The sequence below is a fragment of the Strigops habroptila genome, chromosome Z, assembly GCF_004027225.2.
Source record: "Strigops habroptila isolate Jane chromosome Z, bStrHab1.2.pri, whole genome shotgun sequence".
In the NCBI taxonomy this organism is placed as follows: domain Eukaryota; kingdom Metazoa; phylum Chordata; class Aves; order Psittaciformes; family Psittacidae; genus Strigops; species Strigops habroptila.
The window spans coordinates 80,889,225-80,914,516 of NC_044302.2; the positions used below are offsets into that span (position 1 = coordinate 80,889,225).

General features: G+C 43.1%; 1 protein-coding gene across 3 annotated transcripts in view; it reads right to left on the reverse strand.

The window, feature by feature from the left end:
- ZSWIM6 (zinc finger SWIM-type containing 6) overlaps positions 1 to 7,895 on the reverse strand; it is a 116,598-nt gene extending 108,703 nt beyond the window's left edge. Inside the window, exon 1 of one of the 3 annotated variants that reach the window (XM_030471416.1) lies at positions 7,340 to 7,895. In XM_030471416.1, the coding sequence (XP_030327276.1) occupies positions 7,340 to 7,850 (511 nt within the window). In that variant the 5' untranslated portion in view covers positions 7,851 to 7,895. Of the gene's footprint in view, positions 1 to 290; positions 4,693 to 7,339 lie in introns of those variants that run through there. The other 2 variants (XM_030471415.1, XM_030471417.1) reach the window with 2 other exon arrangements.
- Positions 7,896 to 25,292: the final 17,397 nt, after the last annotated feature.

Here is a 25,292-nt window from a genome sequence, read left to right on the forward strand (position 1 = left end):
ATATAAACACTGTTGAATATTCCTCTCTTTCACAGTTTTCCATTTTTCAGAAGGGTTTAATAAAACATTGGTAAAAGCCCACACTAGGAGATGCTTTAGCCTATGCTGAATTCTGTCAAATCAGAAAGTCTTTTGTACAACCGCTCAGCTCCCACAGCAGGCTTTTTACAAGTTCTAACTTAACCACAAAGGAATTCTCTACACTATAGTTACTATTAGAAGGCTACGCTCCTCTGGTCTGTTTGCACATTTGCAGAATTAAATCAGAAAAAAAAAAAAAAAACACAAACCTATTTTAAGACCGAGTTTTACATCACAAGTTTTCCAGATTTCCTGGTCTTCAGTAGCGGGGCCAAGGCAACAAAGACTGGATGTGTATTGCTGCTTCATCGGAGGACAGCAGGGTAATGCACCACAAGGGCATCTCATAAATCCTGGTAATTGGCATGTAGCTCGAAGGAGAATGCAAACCAGCATACAGTACCAGCCAACATCCCCAGTGATCCAGGTCACAGAAGGTTACGAAGCCAAGTCAAGGGCTGCTTATGTATCCAGCTGAGGGAAGCATTTTACACAGGTAGTCTTAGATAGCAAACCAAGAGGAAAAACTGGAAGTTCAAGCGGACAGATCTCACAGAACAAGTGCAGTTGTTGGACAGTACTCAAGTATTCACAAGCTGTCAGGCTGACTGCATTCCAGGCAATCAGAATTCACATTAAATCTATACCCTTGTTGCACATGAAAGCTTTTTAAAATTTCAAATTAGTTTCTGTCACAGATAGCATATTCATAAATTAGGATAGCTTTTGTCAGTTAAAATAGTGTGGTCCCTTTTTTCCTTTTGTTTTTGTTTGTGGCTTTGCCTTTAAAAAAAAATGCAGTAAATATTCAAGCCCAATCCTCAAAGAAAAACAAAAAACAGCTAAAGAGAAAGAAAGTAAAGGGATGTCAACTGCATTCCTGTACTACCATAACTTTGCTCTCATTTTGGTACACTACTACAAAACTTCACAATCTTGAGGTAACTAGATTACCTAGACAGGAGGTGACATTGAAATTGAACCCATGCAGACAGATCTTACAGTCTGCTGTCTAATATACTTTACACTTCACCAGTAAAAACTGCTGTACATAATACACTATTCACTCAAAGCAGGTTATATCTTTTAAATTAGAACTTTACCAGAGTCTTAAGGGATCCATTTTAACAGATTTAAAAAAAAAAAAAAAAAAAAAACCCAAACAAAAAAAACCAAAACCCACACAACCGGGGGCGGTGGGGGGGGCAAAAAAAACCCCCCACAAAAATGACATGGCAAAACGCAGCAACTGGCTCCTGAATTTTAAGGAAACCAGTTTGTCCGATGCTGACTTTTGAATAGTTCCAGCCTACTCTCACGCACAGATTTTGCTTTTAGTTAATTGTTCATCTCTGAAAGTTAAGAGTACAGGGACAGAGTGCACATGCACAGGCATCAGTTGCTGGCATGACAACTGGCTCAAATTCAAGAACTGCTACATACCAAAACATCTGATCATATACAGGGACGGAATCACTTTCTAACACAGAAAGCAAGCTTGAAAATGAAAATTGTTTTCTTGGAAGTGAGGAAAGCCTTGAACTTGGGGCAGGGGGGGTGAAACATGAAAACTGACCTTAAACAATGAAAAATTTTCTTATGTAAACCCAATATAAAACTATTCCATAGAGGATTCCTTGTTTTAAAAACTGTGATGGGAAGTTTTTCACAATTCATTTTCTTCTTAAAACCTAAAATTCTAGAGCAGTGTTGACACTGTCCTATTACATTTATCCTACTCTTCATAATTACATAGAAGGACAGTATAAAGTTTTATTTTTGTACCTTGAAATCACTCTAAAATGTTTACTTTCTCTAGAAATCCAGATTAGATATTTTTAGAAAGACTGAAAAAGGCAGGAACCAGTTTACAAAGTCTTCCACATTTAGTAATTTGGTCTTGAAAGAAAGCTTTTTTCCCTCCCCCCTTTTTTAGGGTTTCCAAAGAAATTATTCAAGGTCAAAGATAGTACATAAGAGCACACACACTGAAAATAGCTTGAGCATTCCCCTAATTAATGCATTGCATTCCAAATCTAACAAGGAAACTGGAATGCATTCAGATGTCTCCCTTTCAGGAAGAAATATTTCAAAATTAGTTTACTTGTTTCTGTTCTGGAACTTGGAAACATTGGTAGTTATTTCTTAAAGCGAGCTGAAACTGGAATCAATGAAGATATTTTTGCAAGACTCTACGAGTCTTGGAACTAAGTCAAAATAAGTCCAGCAAAAAGTCACACATCATTTGTTTACTCCCCTACCACAACATTGTATTAACAAATTCTGGATTACTTGTTTTAGTCATACATTCCTAACCAAACCCCAACATCAGGCTGACTGTGGAAGAAACCATGCTTGTTCCTTCGGCATGTCAGCAGACCAACTTCTCCTCAAATAGGCAGAGTTTAATGCAACCTTTCCCCCTTGGAAAAAGATCACTACACATTCCAGAATGACTTGGTATCAGAGGACACCAAGAAGTTAATGGAAAACACAGTACCTGCAACTACGGAGACTTCACTTTGTCACATAACTTCATTTTACTTGCATTATTTTTTTTTTTTTTGCTACTATATCCATGTGTCCTACAGGTGTTGTCAACAATAAACATAGCATGCATTGGCGAAGATCATCATGTCTGCTAAAAGGTGCATTTCAACTCATGGCATAAAAACATTTGTGCCAACTTTGCTAATAAAATAATTGGTGTGGTTTTATCAACAGAAAGGTGCTTCACATTATACTGTTGGCACGCAAACAACTTAACCTTGAAAGAAGAGAAATTTCTTTTACTTGCTCACCTATTTCATATTCTTTTGAGTAAAGATGACTGAAAAGAACAAAAATTATTAACTAGAATCATCATTCATTAAAAGGATCTGAAATTTGCTGACTACAGTCACATTCCACCAGAATTACATGCAGCAATTACAACATGGTCTTGTAAAGCTTTCTCTTCTTCCTCATGAAAAAATGGCTTCTCCTGGTTTTGAAAGTAATCACCAACTTTCAGCTCTTATCTAAAAGGAAAAAAGGAAAAGTGGAGGGATAATCAGCTGTAACAATAGATGATAAAAGAACCTCTGAGTCAGAAGATAAATACTTCTCTTTAAAAGAAATGGGAAAAAAAACAAAAAATCACAAGTCTTTAACTTCATTTATGAATCAATGAAAGTAACATCCAGGGAGCTCCAACCATTATGCTACACTTGAGAAACTTCACTTTGTTTTTCTCTAAAAAATATTTTGGTTACATCCCCTGGCCACCTATCACCAAGGGGCTTTAGACAGATCTGCAGCTCCATGCTGATGCAGATCTGAACCTTCTCCCATAGACAAGGCAGGTTTCTAGCTCACAATATCAACATTACATTCTAGAGCTGTGCTAAGTGCCAGCCAATTAATTCTTTACATTATTTTCCTTTCCTAGGAGTCTCTTCCCTCCAACTCACTCCCTTGCCATTCATACCTAAGAGGCATGACTACCATGATTATAGAGCCTCATGCTGCCATGGAGAAGACTGTAACACCTTGAAGGAAGACCTGTATGAGCAAGCAGGGTCTAGGCAACAAAGAATACCCGACCTCAAATTACAGACAGACAAGGATACTCTAGGAGTACTTCTGTGACATATCGGAAAACTCTTCAAGTACTTCTAATGTGGATGCAGCTACAGCAGTAAAGCCGAGCTTCACGGCACTACATACAGCAAAGGCAGCCTCTGTCTTTCCCCTAGTAAGAAGGGTCACACCAGCAGAGGCGCAGGGCTTTTTCCTTCTCCTAGAATAGTTGCGTGAAGGGCTCCCGCCAGGTCAAATGCGCTACTGAGGGATCACACCTCTTCCTAACCTTGACAGCCATGGCTGTGACAACAATACAGTACTGTACACTAATTCAGGACCAACCTCAGAAACCAAATATACACTTCGCCATCTAAAAGCGTCTGCTCATTCCTGGCATCTTTACAAATTTGGCCAAATGAAACACAGCCAATTTCTAATTTTCCTCCCAGATTGTTGTATTTACTCACAAAGTGCTTTCATGTTTAGACTGTAATTTTTACTAAAAATACTTGGTTTGAAATAAATGAAAAACATGTATGGTAAAAAAGCCCTGGTTTATGCAGTTGAAAAGGTTTGCTTTAGGAGACAGCATTCTGTTTGGTTTTGGGGTTGTTTTTTTTTTAATTAACTAAAAAAGAAAGTCCTTCATGTCCAATTGAAATATATCAAAAAGCTATAAAAACATCAATAAATTAGATGCAAATGGAAATCTGAAGCCAAATTCTTTGGAGAAAAAAATCCTTCAAAACTAAGTGATGCTAATTATGCTAGGAAATATCATTCAACTTCAAAATAGCCTAGCAGACAACTTTACTACCTGATTATTAAGAACATTGTTTATGACTATCACTAATGTGTCATCTTCCTTTTATGTAAGGTTTTCTCTTCATCACACACATGAGATGAAGTTGGAGGGGGGCAGTATCACATGAAGATTTTTATCAGGCTGTGGACACAAGGTTTTGAAGTTTTCCCGCTTGCAATCAGTTGACATGATAAAACTGCCTGAATGTTTATTCAGGGGTAAGCTTGAAAAAAAAAAAAACAAAAAAACAAAAAAACAAAAAACACCCAAAAAATATAAAATTCAGAATGGTTCCATTTAACTACCACTGAACTGAAATTTATGCTTCTCCTTCAGAAATCAATCCTTTATTCCCTGTTTATAGTAATACTTAAGAGTTACAAGTAAAGCTGTTAGAACTGATACGTAATAAAATGTACTTTGTCCAATAACTGCACTTTTCCATAGTACAATAGTAAACATTTACAAAGTTTCCATTACTCATACTGCAAAGAACATGAGTTCACATTTATATGGTCGCTAACCATGCACTTACATAAACTCAACATTACGTTTTCCTCAATGCTACATATTCAGCCATATTATATGGAACCAATTCCATTCTCTGTCCAATATAATTCACTGCAGTTGAACAGCTGCACCTTTCTGCTTCACAAGGAGTACCCTGCCAGCAAGAGGGGGCCCTAATGACACAACTACCTGCCCAAATTACACAAGATCTTTCCTACAGCAGGACCCAGCCTCCCAAGTGCTCCATGCCTCCCTCACCAGGCAAGCCAAAGGCTTCTGTCAGAACAACTGACATGTTTCGTATCGCCCGTTCCTACTACTATTTTTGCGCAGCCTTCCAAAGGAGACTCACATAAGGTTGGGGGGGGGGAGGATGGGGAGACACCAAAGCAGACGTATTTTCAGCAGTAGGTATAGCATTTGTTCAGAATGTGTTTAAGGGCTCCAGAAGCAGCAGTCAACACTTCAGTTGTATTTATGCGTATTTTCTTCCTTCACATTGACCCTTGCCAACATTACTCAGTGCCCACCCCCCCTTTTGAAGCCATACAAAAAGTTACTTTTTTCCTTTCACAACTACTCACTGAGGCCTATTCCACCACTGAAAGCAAGCAAGGCAAAGCCCACGCTGAGTGTCTGTCTCCTAGAGAAGATTGCATCTTTTATTTATCGCCCCTTGGCTTTATTTTCACAGTGAATTCCTGGCTTAAATGCAATCAGCCAAGAAACCCTCCCTATGTGCACTCCTGTCATTCCTCATCGCTTGCAAACAGAATCAAGTGCAAGCTAAAGGCAAAAGGGAAAAAAAAAAAATCTCAGCACTGCCAACCCAACTAAAAAAGCCCTACTTCTGGTTTTGCCAGTCCTGAGGAACCACAGATGCGCCTCAGACCTTTGGAAAGAGAAAGCCAAAAGATGAAACTTAAGAAAGTTAATTAGATTAAAAAAAAAAAAAAAAAAGTCCCCGTAGGCAGAAGGGAAGGGCACCGAGCCTAGGAGCAGGGACACGGCTGCCCTTCGGGAAAAACTGATGGCACGTTTGCGAGCTGCCCGCCAAGTGCAACCCGCAGCAGGCAGGACCGAGGTTTTGGGGGAAACAGAGCGGGGGATCCCGGCGTCCCCCACAAACACACATCCCGAGCCGCCGCCGCCAACAAAAGGCGAGCAGCAAGCCTCTTTTGTCTGGCTTCCCCTTTTCGGGGGAGGAGGAGGGGAAGCGACAGAAAACTGGGGGGAAAAAGAGACAAAAATAAACATGAAAATGAGAACAAAGTGGCCGGGTCGCACAAAGAGCATCACCCACCGGCGGGGGGGAGCTGTCTGCCGGGAGAGGCTCCCGGATGGGCATGGGGGGGCTCGCCCGGCAGACAGGCCCCCAAAAGTGGGGGGTACCCACCTCTGCAGCCTTTTAAACACAGGCAGGGAGGAGTTAACCCGGGGCGCCCGCAGCGGGTGAAGAGCAGCGGCAGGCGGCGGGGCTCGGGGAGGGGGGGGGGGGGGAGGGGGAGAAAAGGGGGGGATATTGTTCCAGGAGGAGGAAGAGCGGCGCTTCCCCCCCCCGTCACGAAGCACTCATCCTAAAGCAACTCCCCCCACCACAGACCCCCAGGCGGGGTGGATCGCGCCCCCTCCCACCGGCTCGCCGCCGCCGCGGCTGCCCTAGAAATGCCTTTGTTCGCGGATCCCCCCCGTACACCCGCTGCCGGGGTCGCACTCCGCTTTTACGTCCTTATTTTGGACGGCGGCGCATCTCGCCCCCCCCCCGCTCCTTCCCCCGCCGGCCGCCCTTCTGCTGATTCATTTCCACCGGCGGTCCCCCCCGGGATGGGGGGGTGGCATCTCCTCGCTATTGTGGCTCGGGGTAAAGCGATGACCCGGATTACCGGGGGTGGGCGCTGGGAGGGGGCAGAGCCAAACGGGATTACACGGGCTGGATTACCGGGAGCGGACACGGCGCGCTGAGGGGGGAGCGAGTTAAAGGGACAAGCGGGGGGCGGCCCGCCCGGGGGCCGCGGCCGTGTCACAGAGTGAGGGAGTAACTCGGTGTCCTGGATGCGAGGCGAAGGAGACCCCCCCGCACGGTGCGGAGGAAGTTGCCCGGTCCGCATTACAGCCGGGGAGCGAATAGCTAGTACGGGCCGGGCCACGGGGGGCAGCTCCCCGCCCTCGCCGCCGGAACCCCCGCCAAGGGTCTGCCGGGGCAGGGGAAAGGCTCCACCCGCCGGGGCCGTGGAGGGCAGGCCGGCGGGAGACGGCTCCACGGACGGCAGGCGGGTGACACGCAGCGGGAGACCCGCGGCGGGGGAGGCCGGCGGAGCCCTGCCCGGGCGGCGGCAGCCGGGGCCCGGCTCCGGAGCGCGGCCCCGGCCGGTGACTCACCGACTTGCAGGACGTTATCGACGCAGCCGCCGTCGAGCAGAGCGATGCCCCTGCGGAAGGGCAGGCGGTTCTCGTCGGCGGCAGCGGAGGGGTCCGCGGCCCCGCCGGGCGCGGTGGCGGCCCCACCGAGTGCGGCGGCGGGGTCCTCTGCGCCGGTGTTGAAGGAGGAGTACATGCAGATCTCCCTCTCGCTGCGGGGGAAGGACCAGTAGACGATCCTGCGCTGCACCGGCTCCGGAATCCGCTCGAACCGCTCCTCCACCCGCTGGAACGGCCACTTCTCCGCCACCTTGCGAGCCGCGATGTCCAGCAGGGACTCGGGGCTCTGGGTCTTGCCGAGCGGCAGCAGCCCCAGGGCGGCAGCGGCAGCTGCAGAGGAAGGTCCGGCGCAGAGCGCCCCGCTGCCGGGTCCGGCGCCGCCCGCCCGCTGTCCCGGCCGGCACGCCGAGCCATAGCCGGGTCTGCAGCAGAGGCGCTTGGCGGGGGGAGGGAGCTGACCGCGCTCCGCCATGATCGCGCCGCTTCTAAGCAGACAGCGGAAGTGGCTGTATCCTATAAACGGCTCCAGGAAGGCAGCGGACAGCCGCGAGCCCCCCCGGGACACGCCCCCTTCTGCCCTTATATGGCGTGGAGGGGAGGTGCCGGACGCCTCGCCAACGGCGGAGGGGCGGTGCTTATGCAAATCGGCGGCAGGAGCGTAAATAGAAGGGCCCGGGCGAGGCTGGCCCCGCGCGCCGGCGGGCGGTGCGCCGCGCTGACCGCCCCCCCCCTCCAGCCCCCCGCCCCACGCTGATGTCACGCGCGCAAGCCCGGGCGCGCCTCGCCCCCGTGGTGGGAAAAGGGGGCGTGGCCGGCGGCGCCCCTCTCTACCGCCATATAGGGAATGGAATGCGGGGGCGGGGCCGCCGCGGCCTCAACCCGGTCACCTCTGCCGGGAAAGCCGGCGGGTGGGGAGAGCCGCGCGGCGCCGCGGGAAAATACGGTCCCGGCTGAGCGCGGACGCGCTCGGCTGCGGACAGGCCGGGGCCGGCACGGCTCCTGCGGCCTGCCCTGGGAGCGGAGACCAGGGACCGGGGAGTGAGGCAGAGCGGCGCCCGCCTTCCGCCGCGGCCCCGCGGGCGCTAAGAGCTGCGGCGGGCGAGTCGCGGAGGGGCAAGTAGGAGGGAGCACGGACGGTGGAAATGCCTAGGCTCCCGCCCGTGTCAGCCCGCCTCTGTGGCGGCAGCCGCAGTGTGTGCCCCCGCCGCTGCCCGCAACGAGCCCGTGCGGCGCCGCAGCGAGGTGCGGCCCGACCTCTGTGTTTCCTCGTTTCCCCGCTCTTAGGGAGAACACGGCACCGGCCGCAGGGTGCCCGGCGCGTGCGGTGCCGGCGGGTGGCGCCCGCCCGGTGCCAGCCCCCGGCGGCCAGTTCGCTTCCCACATGGTCCGTGCTGGAGCAGCCCGGGCAGAGCCCGAGGGCACGGGCCCGCCGCCGCCCGCCGGCGGTGAGTCACTCCGGCGGCGGGGGAGCTCCGGGAGACGGCTGGCGAGAGGTGACTCTGAGCGAGCGGTGCGGCGGCAGCAGGGCATGCAGTCGGAAGGGTTCTGTACTGGGTGCCCGCGGTCATCAGAAGACATGCCATTCATTCAGGAGCGCACACAGTGACCCAAACGAAGTGGCCTCCCTGAAAGTAAAGAGTGAGAAAACTAGGCGCAGTGGCAGGCTGAGGATGTCGGACATACATACACATCTGTATATCTATATCGGTAGATATATATACACACACATACCTATGTATCTATATACATATATAGATATCCATATGTATATCGATAGATATAGATACATATCTATATGCCTATCTATCTATCTTGATTGATGTATAGATGCATATCTATCTATACTAGTAGATACATAGGTGTCTTGAACATATATATGTCCTGCACATCACTCGGTAACTACCACATGCAGCCCTTGCTTGTGGCTGGGAGTTCCAGCCCTAATTGCAGCCACACTGCTAACGTAACATATTATGAAAATACTATACAATAAGGATGAGGACAGGCAAATAAATCCGATAATGCCTTTCCAGTGGAGAGAGACATTGATTTTAGAGCAACCAGCATTCTTGATTAAATAAATATTTAATAAATGGTACCTTAGCTTGGAAATGTCATTTTTGCCGACTCACAGTTGAAAACAATACAATACTTTCTCCTCTGGCTGGGATTTAACAATGAACAGCCCTCACTAGTACGTGGTGCAGGAGCTGTAATTTGAGTGCCCGGTGGCTTCATTCACATAGTCTAGTTCACCCAGCCACACTACATTTTCCATGATGCAACGCAAGTCTCCAGCTGAGAGGTGCGCGGTGGGGAGCTGGCTCCATCAGGGAATGCAGCCAAAGAATGTCAAGTGTGCCAGCCGTAAGATCTAGGAAGTACAAATAACATCGAGTTGACTTGAAACTTGACATCTACTTTTTGTTTCCAGCAAAAACCCAGACTAGAACAATCGCTTATTCTCTGAACAAGGGAATAAGGAACCTTGCAGAAACTGCATTTTCTGTTAAAAATGGACTGGAAATGGAATGAACCCCACACCAGATGTGCTGACTTTATGATTTTTAAAGAAGGATCATCGGAAACCTGATGATGGTCTAGAATAAGCAAATATTGGCCTTTTTATATGCTTGTAAGCTCTCAGACTGTAGCACTAATTTGAAATTTCACAGATAGGGATTTATTTTTCTAGGTATAGACCTTTTTTTTTTTTTTTTTTTTGCCTTTTTTTTTTGCTGTTGCTTATAGTAGGAAAATGACTGATGTTTTCTTAACCACAGTTTAAACTGCAGACTAGAGGGCCTGAACTATGGGGCTTTTTAATATATATACACTACAAGTTGTTCTTTCTTTGGGGTCATGAGAGCTAAGAAATTCTGGGTAAGAACTGAGTTTAAAGTGATGCTTGCGTTCCTAAGTATAGATCACACAAAACAGATACTCTTGAGGTGCCAGTTTCATGAGTCCACAGATACCTTGCTGGGATATTAACTGGCTTCTTCCTCATTTTAGGCATGTACTTTACAAGTCATCTATTGGATTTATAAACTTAACTCCAACTAAATTTTGGAGGGGTTAGAGAGCCTGAATGCTAAAGCCAGAGATGATGTAGAACTTTCTTTTACTATTACTATGGTATTGATTTCAGTATTTCTGAAAGCAGAGATATGGAATATGTAGAAGATACAAAAAGAACAACTGCATGATTCCATGTGTATGAGGGCAGAGGAAATTTATATTTAGCTTTTGCCCCACTGCTTACACTTTGTTACTAATTGTTCACATCTCAAAGCAATTTTTCTTCTCTGTTGTTCTAGCACTATTTTGGTTTTAAACAAATGTCTAGCAAGTCAGTAAAAATACTCTTCTAAATTGGGTATTGGCTGTTCTTTACCAGGTCTTAGCCACCTGCTGCAATAAAAATAACAAGCTAATGCCATTCTTCCCATTATAGTAAAGAAGCTTTACAGTAAAAATTGAGAAATACAAGGAGTGAGAAGAATGCCAGTGAACAACTAAGCATCCATAATAAGCAGAATTAGCCCCTGTGTCAGTTATCTCAACTTGGTCGTTCTTTTCAGTTCTGAGCAGAAATTAATGAATTCGCTTGAGAAATCCCTGAGAAAGGCAGGTGGAAAAGCCCGTAGATGCACCTCTTTCATCCATCTACCACCCAGCAGGAGTAGCTACTTCCCATTAAGTCCATGAATATTAATAGCTACACAGGATGCTGGTGAAGCTTTTTTATTTCTGGGCTAGGGAGCAGATGGAGAGGTAATGGCATCTTTGCTTTTGACATTCCGCCATAAGCACGAAGCATGCTTCTCTGTCAGCTCCCTCTGCACTGGTGTAGCACCATAACAGCTTGCAAGTTATCATCTGAGGCTGAGTTTTCTTTGTCCTGCCAGTTTTGCCCCTTGAGTTCCTTTAACTTTTTCGAGTGTAAGTGGGAAGGTGTGTTAACTCCAGGGAAGAAGTCAAAATGTGTTAAAGCCATACCTGAACTGTATTTTAATTTCCAGTTTCTTTTTCTTTCAGTGGATGTACTTCTCATGGAAAGACCTTGCTGAGCTGAGCACTCATTTCCTCTTTTTCTGCCTTACAGTTTTGCTAGGTCTGTGCTCCAGAGCTACGCAGAGAGGAGGGAATGGCTGCAAAACAGAAACCTTAACTTGGTGAACTTCCTGCATGTAATCAAAGGTTATTCTGTGAGCTGCTTGGAAAAATACCCTTGGCCACCACTCCGTGAAATTCCTTCTTAATAATCTTCCAAAGCTTTAGGCCACTTGCAGTCATTTTTGCCCATTCCAGTGAAACATACAGGGCTTGAGCATTCTAGCAGTTGTGCTAGTTTAAATGAAAGATCTCATACAGCTGCACAGCTGTCTCTGTATGAAGCAAATGATGGTCTAAATGTGGAAAACTGGGTGGCAGACCACCTAATGCTGGCCAACATGAGTTACACTGGTGGCTAAAACTTACCTGGAAAAATGAAACTCAGCATTCCTGCACTAAAGCTGAACAAGAATCTGGATTCTTGTGCTGCATAAAATATTTCTAAATGCTGGGAGGTAAGGGGTCAGAGATGGAATCTTATGAAGGGAGACTAGAGGATTCTCAGAGCTAGAGCTTTAAGGAATAAAAGAATACAAAAAATTACTTGTGGTGACAGCACTACAATAATCAGATACAAAAAAGACTGACAGGTCTGCTGAAACAGCTGAGTTTACAATGCTAAACCAAGTCCTTTTCATCCTGCTTCTTTAAGCCTTTTTAGATAACTAGGTACTTCAGTTCCTACAAAAAATTTATAAGGTTTACGATAACAAATGTATTCTAACATATATCATTTGAAAGCTTGAAAAACACTGCTGTAGGTAAAGGTGAATATCAGTGTGCTTTGCAGTGTAGTGAATCTGGAAATTCAAATACAGGAAAACCAGACAGTAGGTAATGAGTGTCAATGAAGTTATCATCTTAGGATTGGTCAGTGAAAAAAATAGTGTAGTTGGTCTATACCTGTGGTTTTATAATGTTTTCTTAAAATAGTTTGCTTCATTATGTTCAGAAACTATTTTTAATTTAAGGAGTTAAAAAAAGAACGTTTGTGTTTTACTAGCCTTTTAAATCAAATACTCTAGGATAAAGATTGCCAGCTCTTCAGAGTCTCTCTGTTAAAGTGAAAAAAAAAACCAGCAGCAGTGAATGAGCCCTTTCAAAGCGCAGCTTTTTATTCTAGTTAAATTCCATGATGATTCCAAAACTGAAGTCAGAGGGTAGAATCTAAAAGCATTTAGGAAAATGTACTTAAAATACTAAGCATGCTTTACCAGTATTCTAGAATAATGAAAAGAGACAAACATCTTAATTTGAGCTAAATCCTCTTGACATTCATTTCTGTGTCCTCTGCCTTTTTGTGGCTTGATACTTGATGTATGAAGTCATTCTGAGATGGACTGAAGGGGAGGGTATTGTGTGTGCCACAGTCCCAGAGCTGTGTGAATTAATGCTGCTCTGTATTTCCTCAAGGAATGAGCACATTCAGTTTACATTTATTGAGAATAGACCCTGGGAATGAATTATTTCTTCCTTATAAGGATCCTTGTGTTGGGATATCTGCTGGGACAGTTTAGCTCACTACTAAGTTACTAGGGATAAAAGCATCACTGTTACAAGTAAAATGATAATGTGCAAGTGACTTCTTAAAATTAAACATGCTGAACTGATTCAGAGGGTCAGAATTTCAGAGTCTTGGAATAGAGGAATAAGAGTGTCTCACCTTTCTTCAGAATTTTAACTTATTATTTACAAAAAGTCAAAAGCAGAAAATCCTGTCTCTAGGAGGACTCTAGATTTACCACCCCGCTGGGTTTGTTGTGACTTTCTGTAGATTCAAGTTGCAAAATTCATGAACACTCAAAATAAAAACAGTGTTATTCTTCTCACAGGCTTTTATAAACTTTATTTTTAATGGATTATATTTTTCTGATATCAAAATAAAAGCATATTTGATGAAAACATCAGGTTTTATAATGACTGTCTTATGCTTATTCTCTCTCTTTACTGCAAATATATACAATTAATTGTGCTAAAGTGGTTTAAAAAAAAATACCTCAAAGCTTTATAGCCTTCTGGTCAGACATCCTCCACCAAAAATGCAACAGGCCAGTTCAGAAGTTAACCAGATACAAAATGCTTCTGATCAGTTTACCACCATGTGTAGGTACACTCCAGCACATACAATGTACAGAAAGTGGACTGGTGGCCTAAAGGGAACATTATTGGACTGCCTTCTTGTGCGTAAATGTCCTACACTAACAAACATCCTTTTTACTTTCTTGGTCCTCCTCCCTTTAAACTGCACTTTTCTTCAGACTTTCTTGCATTACACCAGATACCTATCTTGCTGTGGCAGGCAACATAATAATTCTTGGACAGAAACTCATCATGAAGAAGGGCATGCAAACCTCAGTCCTCTAATGTCAGGAACAAAAGGCTTTGCTTATCTGGATTTCCACCTTTGGCAAAGAAAGAGAAACATACACGAAAATTCTCAGAAGTGCGTTTTCCAGCATGGTAAGTGCTGGTAGAATGGCTTTAAATATTGCTTTAAAGATAAAATCCAAAACCCCTTTTTCTCCCATTTCAAGAAGTCTGAGTCCAGATTCTTTCATGATGGCAAGAGAGCTGTTCTTACAGGGAAGCAGCTTAAATAATGCTCAAAACTGCAGCTCATACCTATGCGCTATAGAGAAGTGGTGCATATCAGTAGGACCCTTGCTGTGCTGGTGCCTTCTTGTCTCCACCAGCACAGCCAAGACAGCAGTACAAGGAAGAGGGAAGTATAGCTGACTGGCCAGCAACTGCTTTGGATATTTGCCAGTCTTCATGAACTTCTCTGCTGTTGTAACTGAGGGCCCACGGAAAGTGTGGAGGCAGAGAAAAGGCCGAGATAGCTAAACAAATGCTTAAATGGTTCCTGTTTACACAACTGGCATTCTTTTAAAAAGCTTGGGTACAATGTCAGCTTCCCCTCACTCGGCCACCAGTGATTGCGTTTAGCAAGCTGGGGAAACTGAGCTGGACTTTTGAGATTTCTTTTTTTTCTTAAGAGTCTATTTAAAATGTTTCCTGCTGATACTTAAATTCTTAGTTTACAAGTGTTTGACCAATATTGCAAACCTGCCTCTAGCTTTGCTGGGGCTGAACCACCCAGTCAGGATTTAGAGATGTCTCAGAAACAAATTTACAATGTAGTGCTCTAAATACAAGGGCTTCTGTATAATTCAGGCATCCTATGAAATTAGAGGCTGAGATTTTTCTCTGTATGCCAGAAAAATTGTGCTGTGCCATCTGGTCAAGCTTCATTTGGTCAAAGAGGAATCTTCTATTTGTATCTGTATAGCAGTATTTCGTGCCACTTTAAGCAAAGTGCCATTTGAGTACTTTTGCAGGATGGGTTTAACAAAGTAAAATTTGGACTTTTGCCCCAGGGTCAAAAGGATGCGAAATTTTGTAGCCCAAGTGCTAATGAGACCAATGTGTACTTGTTTTACCAAGTTATCCCCACAACACTGAGTGACTGAGCTGCGGAATATTGCATCTTTTCGGAGCAGTCAAATTTCAAAGTTAAACACAGCTTACCAATGTATATCTTAGGTGATGTTGATACACTTTCATCTTTATTTTATACCCCAACTGTAAGTATTTTCATTGTCTATCTGCCTGTTTCTGTCCCTTCTTTCACTTTCCCATCTTCCTTTGACCATACTTTGATGCTGCCAGTTCATTGTACACTGTACTTGTTCTGCCGCAACTAATACCTTGTAAACCTTCCATCTGCTTAACTTCCTTCTTCCTATTCTTCCTGTTTTGAAGTCTTGGAAATTGTACCAGAGCTAATATCAAATTCTGAAGGTAGAGATAGAGCTCTGCAGTAAAATTTTGTCTGAAAAACCAGTACTTCCTTCTGCTTCAGTAGCTCCAAAGTTTTCATTTGAATCCCTTTCTTGGAGCAGGGATCTATTTTTTTCTACTGGTCTGTCACTAAATAACATCCAACTTTTGAAGTTGCTTTGAATAACAACATCTAACTTCTGAAGTTGCTGTGAATAGAAAGGGAGAGCATTCTTCTTTTTCCTCTTTTGTGCTCCAGGGATTAAGATGAGCTGAGAGATACGCCTCTGTTGCACTTCGCCACTTGAAGTAATAGTGGCACAATACCCTCTTATATTTCTGGAAAGTTAGTGCTTTGAGCCTCTTCCAGGGAGGTATTAAGAGTTGCAAGAGTTTAGCAGGTTTACTACTGAAAAGAAAGGGACCTCTTGATATTTAATACATATCCCATGCTTCTCTGTTTCAGTAAATTAGGTAGGACTAACAGGAAGGCTCTCTTATTGCTAGACACTGTCCTCTGCTGGGCTGTGTGGGGGTTCTTCAAAGAGAATAGATACAGGCACTGTGTGTGGTGTGGTTCAAATGCTTCAGGAGACAGTATCAGATGCTGTGATTGTGAGTTTAGACAGATGTCACCATCAGTCATCCTGCAGATGTTGTGATCCATGTGCAGAATGGGCAGAAATCTATTCTGGTGTGTTCATGTAAAATACATTTTTTAGAGCTTCCAAAAAATAGAGCCTTTGGGCAGGAGACGGGTTTCTCTGGAGCCTCTGAATTCACCCGGTTGTAGTGATGGTTCAATGCTATGTTACCACTCCCCCAAACTTGAGAAGATGGAAGACTCTCTCCAGTTCCATAACTCAGAAATGCTCTCAGTTACTAATTTTAATACGTGCTTAGAAGAGCTTTGTTACAGACAGCACAAAAATCACCTTCTTCTTCGAGGGTTTCAGTGTTTCTGAGCAGCAGCCGCAAAGCCTGGGCATGGTTTTCACTGTGCTCAGGGCAACAGCGCAGGTACCAAAGCTGCTTGGATATGCACTCTCGGACAACCAGTACGAAGTTGGTTTGTACCCTACTCTGACCTTTCAATTTATCTCTGCAAACATAAATGCTTTGATTTTTGTTTTTTAAAACTGGCTGTAGTTAAATGGCTGCTTTTGAAGTTCACTGGGAAAGCTAGAGATCTTTTCTTTAAAAAGAAATTAAAACAAATCATTAGGGTATGAGTTAAAAGTGGAAGAACTGAGGAAGAGAAGGGCAGAACTAATGCAAGTAAGATTTGAAGGATGAATGTATAAACCCAATCCCTTGCCAACTCCACCCTTTAAATGGCATTTACTGCCAGGGAAATTGGACCCACCCTGGACTGATTCTAGCGTCAGGAAACTCCTCCTAAAATAGCTCTGGGCCTTGCAAAAGTTGCAGTTTCCTCTCCCAGTAATTGATACTGTGGTGACAACCTCCATCTGGTACTCATGAGTTGCAGTCACCACATCTGCTAAGGGGAAGAAGGCAACTTTTTCCTTTTGCTCAGAATTTCTTGCCTTGTCACAGTGATGGTCCTAAGAGGGAAAAATTGCTTGCTAAGTTTGAGCACTTCTTAAAAGGGATGGTGCCCCTATACTGACAACTTGGAAATGACACTGCTTACTCAAATTTTAAGAAGTGCAAACGAAGAGGAACCACTTTAAAAGTAGCTAGGGATTAGTCTAAATTGCATTATTACTATTGAATGTGAGTTTATTTCATGCTGTTTTCTAAATTGAGAGTATAACCATGGCAACATTTGTGACATGCTCTGTATGGATCTGCCAACACGACACTGAAATTAGCAGTCAGAAGACAACTGTTTGAAAGTAGGTTGAGAGCTGAAAAATAATGTTTCAGGCTACAGTCCAGATGAGAATACACTTCAGCATCTGCAGAATGAAAATTATGCGAAATTTACTACTTTGGCTTACGCTGATCTCGGCAAGAGTATTTGTGGAATCATTTATATAGATCTTACCTTGATGAGTGAAAGCGCAATGGTGTAATTGCTAATAGACAGTCATAATTCCGACTAGCCCCGTAACAACCATAATTTTTTGTGAAGTATACTGCAAAAATACAAACACTACTAGCCTTTTAGGCTCAACTGTAGTGCAAAGATGGTTAAAATCTTTTTTCCAAGTTTACTTGGGAAAACAAATAATCAACAATTCCTAGACAATATGAAGGTTCTACTGTCTGCATATAAAGAAAAAAAGGTGTGGGGTGAATGGGAATAAGGAGAGGAATATAAAAAGAAGTTCTAGATCTGAGTTAGTGCTCTGCTGTCTCAGGTATAGACTGTTGATAAACTTAACCTAATAAATACTTTTTGTTGTTGCACGTTGTGATGTTCTGGCAGAAATCTTTTATATGAGAATTTGAGGTCTGGCAGAGTGGAGGCAGATTGAATTATAGCTTGCTTCTTCATCTCTCTACGGGTCACTTCTTTCTGAAAGAAGCATAGCCAACATAACTACACCTTTCTCATTGAGTCATACCAGCTGTGGCAAGTAATGTTGAACAAAAATAATTCCCTGGTTAGTCTGCCTGCACTTTTATCAGTGGTTAACTTTGCTGTTTTTGTTTAAGTAAGTCATTCTCTTCTTTCATGTGCATCTGTCACATAGCAGGAAAGACATGTTTCTGTAAACAAGCTTCACAAGTCTTTTAGAAGATGTGCAGGAAAATGCAGAACTGCTTTTAACTTACTTTTCAAAGTTGGCTAGATTTTAAGCTGACTCTGCCCTTTCAACAAATGCTCAGAACAGTGACTGCTCTTTATTGCCTCAACACACCATTTTGGGATAACACATCAGCCAGTCTGATGAAATATTTTATGTAGAGTTACTTCTTCCTGTAAGTCAGTGCTGTAAATGGCAATTACATCTGCAAAGAACACAGCATCATTCACGTCCCTTGCTGCCCTCATGGCTAGAGGTGGTACATATAGGGAGGGTTATGTTAGTCCCAAGAATCATATGGATCTACAGAAATGATGGAAATGTTGCTAGCAAAATGCAAAAGACTGAATAATTAAGTATTTTTCTATGTTTGAAGCATACGGGTAACCCCCAAACTTCTGTCACTTCACATGGCGAGAAAACTCATCCTGTTCCAGCACTAACTCAGAAGCGTGTTAACCATCAAAGCTAGGTTTAAAATAGCACATTCAGGTAATTCAGTGTTCATATTCAAGCTGACCAAAGAGCTATCTGTATTGCTACTGTTGTTTTCAATAAATTTGAAGCTGAGAAAGACAATCCAGAGGATTTGACGAAGTTAAATGTACTGGCAGTAAAAAGGGTAAAGCGGACAACCCAGATGATTATTGGCTGGCATACATGTAGGCAAAAAATGTATAAATGATATTAAAGGAAATCAGTAGAACTAATGTTGATCAATATGAGCATATGACAAACAGATCTGACCACAGTTTAATTAAACAACATACTTGATAAAACAGTATCATTTTTACGTAACAATAGTGTTTATGTAATACTTAGACTTCTTCCAAGCATTTTGACTTAGCACTGTGTGACATCTTTTATATGTCATGCTACTTCGATCAAGATGACCTGTTAATTAATAGAATATTAGTTAACTGGCAGACAAAACCAAAATAGTAAATGGAGGATTCTAACTGAGCAAGTTTTTTCACATTAGATTTATTATAGGACTTGCTTTTGGACATGTGTTATTTGATCTTTGCTTAAATTAATTCAAACATGGTACCAAATTATTAATGATAATCATAGATGACCTAAAAGATTGGGAATATACTAAGCAACAAAAATAAATCATTTCTGCAGTCCAGATGACTTTATAAGTTGAGGCAAACAGACAAATGCTTTGTGGATAACAATTGAAGTAAGACATCTGTGAAAACAGACTGTCCTTTCTACCTGTACATTTTGTCTCCCCACCAAATACTAGAGCTCAAGAATGGAGAAGACACTCAGATCTGGAACCACTGAGAGCCAGTTAAGCAAGGTGTTCTCAAAATAAAATTCCCTAGCACACAGAACCTCTCGTTTCAGGAGCGTTTAGGCCTCCAATTTGTTTTCCTGAGTTTCCTTGCATGTCATGGCTCTGATCATCACTGAAGTGGTCAGTTATGTTACAAGCTTGCACAGGTTTATTTTGGCTTCTCAGAGTAATGCCAAAACCTCCCCATGCAATAGACTGATTTGATTTTTGAACTTTGAGCCATTCCTTCTAAATATGTCTTATACCACAGATGTGTTGCTACTTCTGTTACCCTTTCTCCACCTTGCATGGCCTTTTCACATGTATTGGTACAGCTGTAACAAATAAGGGAATAAACCCATGCTTGCAGATAATTCCCATAGTCTGTTTGTCTGTCACATTATGGCAAAGCTAATGCTGCTGTTGTCTTTTTCATCTTCAGAAATTTGTGTTTTGCTGGAGCTAAGAAGAACAAGTTAGCAAGTTTTTATTTGGGGATTTGGAGGAGGAATGAAGAGGTGCGGAGATTTGTCAAGGAAGGTAACAACGAATGAACTCTTAAACATGGTGCTTTGTTTAAAACGCCTCATGTAGTTCTTGGCTATACAAAGAGAAATCTCTAGGGACTACAAAGACGGTACTAGTTACATGTTTGGCACTGAAACAATTTTTGTTGGAATTTGCTTTGTCCAGTTTAGGATTCAGGAAGACTGATGGTAGACAGAAAAGGTTGAGAGAAGAGCCAGAAAAATCATTGATTCATGTGGCATGATACAAGAAAGTTTTTCAGTTTGGTTTATCAAACAGAAAAGTATATTGACTGCAGTACAAAACTATCTGCGATGAAATAGAAACTTAATACCTGTCGTTTCCATCTAGCTGACAAACACATAACAGGATCTGATTGCTGGATGTTGAAGCTGAACAAAATCAGACTAGAACTGATTGATACAATTTTCCCTAAATAACGAGTAGTTAACCATTGCAACAGTTTAATGAAAATTATAATGGGTTTTCCATCTCTAGTAGTTTTAACCTCAAGAGATGTCTTTCTTAAAAGACGTATTCTGGCTGAACTCATCAGTACTTCGGGAAATATCAGGGACTTCTACGACAAAACAGACCAGCCCATATGGTCACAGTGGATGCTCTAGACTTACATTCAGTGGGGACTAAGGTGATTTTCATTCTTACTTCAGCTCTGCTGTGGGTTTGCTTCATGATCCATTTTTTTGCCTATAGATGCTAACATTTGTGCTGGAACTTAAGTGCAGCTGCAGCAGTTTAAGAAAGGGCATAGTTGTCTGTAAATGGTATAGTGTGGCAGGGCATTTAGACTGCATAAAAGCCTGTTCTAAAGATGTACAGCCACACACGGAACTTTAGTGCTCCTTTGTCACGTTTATTCCAGTTTCTGAGCAACAGTCTTGTGAATTAACAGCGTATCTGGTAATTCTGTGCCACTATATGAGCTTGTGGTCATATATAGAAGGTGGAATATTATTTTGATTAACAGTCTTAGCTCACATATTAACTCTTGTATGCATGTATGATTTTAAATGCACCATATTGATACTTAGCTTTTTAGCTTATCCAAAACTTGCAACTTGTATTTGGGCTTTTGTTTGTAAAGTGATATTTAGTCCTTTAAATAAAAAGTGCAGAAGTAATTTGTAACATTAGCTTATCATTATTTATAGCAAACCAGTTCCCTCTTTCTGCATAGAAAACTAAAATTATGTCGTTGCTTGGCTGAAAACTTCCTTGCTGCAAGTGATAAAAAATGCAAATATCCATTACAATGGCTACTTCAGTCTTCCTGCAGCTTGGTGCAAAACCACATTGGCAGAAGGATAATTTCTTTTCTCTAATGGCTGTGAAGCCCCTGTGAACTTGACCTGAACATGAACTTATACAAAAGGGACCTCTGTGCAGTGACAAGAACTTGAAAACTGAGTATAATTACGTAAGAAATTTAAAATAATTTGGGGAGCATGTTTCAATGAGATCAGCATTCCAAGTAGTCGCTAATAAGAATTGGATATTTGTATCTCTGTTACCACTTATTTCTGTTTATGACTGGTCATCTGAATTTTTCTGTTAAGCTTCCTCCAAGCAGAAATCTTATACCTGATACCAATCCTTCTTAACAGGCTTTTGGTGCAGAGTTGGCCTTGGTATCCTATAGTAGTCTCCCAACTTAATTACTTTGATACTGATAAGGAAGGGATGTCTTTAAAAAAGAAGAAAAATAAGGCACCACAAAGGACCCTCTGCTTTCCTGTCCCTTGCTGAAGAAGTTAATAAATTGCATGATCTCAAGAAATCAAGAGAAGGAAGAGCCACAGTAGGGTCATGGAAGTAGTAGGTAGCACTGGTTACCTCATCACTGTAGCACTGACCAGGACAGAGCTGCACTAATTGCTGATCTTGGTATCAGCAGCTCCAGGGCTCAGGCTCTCTTCACATGAAGACAGTTTCTCACTAAGCTCCCAAATAGTATTTTATTACTGAGGAGATTCTTCATTCTCTTTTACATTTTCATCAGACTGCCTTGCATGTTCTTTGTAATTTCACCGGTCACCACTCACTGGGGAGTACATACCATGTGTCTGTCACTCCTTCCTCATCCATCTTTGCAACAGATAGCTGTTCAATTATACTTAAACTACTCTGGAAATCTACAGGTAAGCAAAACATCAAATTTCAAAGTATGTCATAGGCCTGAACCTCTTGGGTGGGTGGTGCTGTATTTCCATGGCTTGGGAACTTCAGTTTTGGATGAAGTCCTTTTAAAAACCATCTTTAACTTTGGAACTTTGTGTAGAGTCTTTGCAGTAAAGACTCTGCCTGGCAACTCTCACTGAGACAGGAGGCTCCAAACTACAACTGTCATAAGACGGTGACTTAGTACCTCACACCTCCACAATTGATTTTTGCTTTCTCCTAATGGAGTCTTGTGTCTCAGATGCTATTGTTTGTGTTGTATCCAAGTCACAATGAGAGACCTTGCAAAGCAGTGCAGCATTTTCTGGTTTACGCACAACTACACTTGGCCATCATTTAGCCCTTTCTCATGGGCATCTGAAGAAATACTTGATCTGTGGCTGGGGGGGAGGAAGGCAAAACATTCTCCATCCTTTTTTCCCCGGTTTTGCTCTCTATCTTTGGGTGGAAAGAGGTTTCTTTTCTGAAAGAGTCCAAGCCTTTTAGACTTTTGATGAGATTTTCCCAGGATACACACCAGGCTCACGTCAAAGTGCTGTGACAGTTGTTTGTAGCAGCAATCTAATTGCTCTTCCAGGCTGAAAGTATTCCTGGCTGAGGTACTCGTGAAGGCCTTTTCAGCTCCATAGATATAATCTTGTTTCTGCTACAAAATGGTAAGCCTAATCTCCACTTTAAATTACAATGAAATTATATCCAGAAACTGGCAGGCGTTCCCCAGACTATCACACCTTGCTTTTAACATATGGGCTGACTGACACAATCAGATCAAATGATTTTACAGCCTTTTTGCTATATCAGCTAGGCAGCATTTCTCATTTAAGGTTCCTGTATTGAGGCTGTATCTCCAGTGATAGCTTAGGTCCTCATCTGGTGTAAATTATCATAGTTCCAGTCGACTTCAATGGATTTGATAATTTATGCCATCTGAGGTTCAGCATCTGAAAACTCTGTAATAAAAAGCAGCTACTAATCTGAAAACGAGAAGTGCTTAGTATGCATCTGAGTTAAGCTATCTTAATACCTGTTGCACAGCTGCCAGCACACCACTGCATGCTGGACAGTTTATTCCTTTGTCCTGCATCTGAGTAACTGGGGTTGTGTCCTGTATTTTATCAAAAATGAAAGCTGAACAGAGATTGCCATAGTCCTTGACAGCAACTTTGCTGGGAGGCCTGAAAGCCAACACTCCTTCAGCAAAGCCTGTGAGCTTGGCTCTGCTAGAAGATAGTCATATCTTTATACAGACCATGAACATTACATATGTTATACATATGTAATATTTTAGCGCAGTTAACTTAGATTGGTCACTTTAATGTGTTTTAGTTTTGAGTTCTATATTCATCTTCAAGCTGTATGAACATTACTTGATGTTTGGTATCAATTTTAACTTGTAAAGAATATGAGATTGCATGGATATCAACTATTTATATCAAGAATGTGGTAAGAGTAAGTGCCTATCACTGCATGTTTGAAGAAAATGTGTCTTCCTTATTTCCAGTTCTTGATTTAACTCTCCACACAAAACAAATCATCATTTTTATATGACTAGAGTATGTTATGCAGTTTTGCCTGTAAAGAACTCTCTGTGCCATAAGGCACCAAATTTCCCTTATTTCTTTAAAATTAATATGCAGTTGTGCTCTTTCTTTTGGTAACAACAGGGCATAACTATGAACATTGCCTTTTCTATAAACCACATTCAATCCTGGCTCAGGTATACTCCATGACTGCTACCCAGTGGGGACACTTTTAATGAATGGCAGAAGTTTCTGTTCATGCTCAAAAGCCATCCTTAATAGGTCAGCAAGAAAAAGAATAATCTTTCATTCCAGCTTGTTCTTCAGAAACCATTGGTCCAACTGTCTTTACATCTTGCAAAGACTTTGCATTCATCTAGACCTAAGAGCAACTTTTCCTGGTACGCATGAGTAGAAGTATTGATATATGACAGAATCATAGAATCATAGAATCATAGAATAGTAAGGGTTGGAAAGGACCTTAAGATCATCTAGTTCCAACCCCCCTGACATGGGCAGGGTCACCTTGCCCTAAACCATGTGGTCCAAGGCTCTGTCCAACCTGGCCTTGAACACCGCCAGGGATGGAGCATCCACAACCTCCCTGGGCAACCCATTCCAGTGCTTCACCACCCTCACTGTAAAGAACTTCTTCCTTATATCTAATCTAAACTTCCCCTGTTTAAGTTTGAACCCATTACCCCTTGTCCTACCACTACAGTCCCAAAGGAAGAGTCCCTCCCCAGCATCCTTGTAGACCCCCTTCAGATACTGGAAGGCTGCTATGAGGTCTCCACGCAGCCTTCTCTTCTCCAGGCTGAACAGCCCCAACTCTCTCAGCCTGTCTTCATACAGGAGGTGCTCCAGCCCTCTTATCGTCCTCGTGGCCCTCCTCTGGACTCGCTCCAACAGCTCCATGTCCTTTTTATGTTGAGGACACCAGAACTGTACGCAATACTCCAAGTGAGGTCTCACAAGAGCAGGGTAGAGGGGCAGGATCACCTCCTTTGACCTGCTGGTCACGCTTCTTTTGATGCAGCCCAGCACACAGCTGGTTTCTGGGCTGCAAGTGCACACTGAAGCTGGCTCATGTTAAGCTTCTCGTCAACCAACACCCCCAAGTCCTTTTCTGCAGGGCTGCTCTGAATCAATTCTCCGCCCAACCTGTAGCAGTGCCTGGGATTGCCCCGACCCAGGTGTAGGACCTTATACTTGGCTTGGTTAAACTTCATAAGGTTGGCATCGGCCCACCTCACAAGCATGTCAAGGGCCCTCTGGATGACATCCCTTCCCTCCAGCATATCAACCGAACCACACAGCTTGGTGTTGTCGGCAAACTTGCTGAGGGCGCACTCGATCCCACTGTCCATGTCGCTGACAAAGATGTTGAACAGGACCGGTCCCAACGCCGATCCCTGAGGGACACCACTCGTTACAGGTTTCCAACTGGACATCGAGCCATTTACCACAACTCTGCGTGCGGCCATCGAGCCAGTTTTTTATCCACCGAGTGGTCCATCTATCAAATTGATGTGTCTCCAATTTAGAGACAAGGATGTCATGCGGGACAGCGTCAAACGCTTTGCACAAGTCCAGGTAGATGACGTCAACTGCTCTGCCCCTGTCTATCAGTTCAGAATGATGGGTTTAGGAGATTAACTTTTTTTCCTGCTACTTGAAGGTCATCTTTTACATCTCTAGAGCTGGTTATTTCATGTTTCCTTTGCATCACCCCGTTTGTTTAATACCCTACTGCATACTTT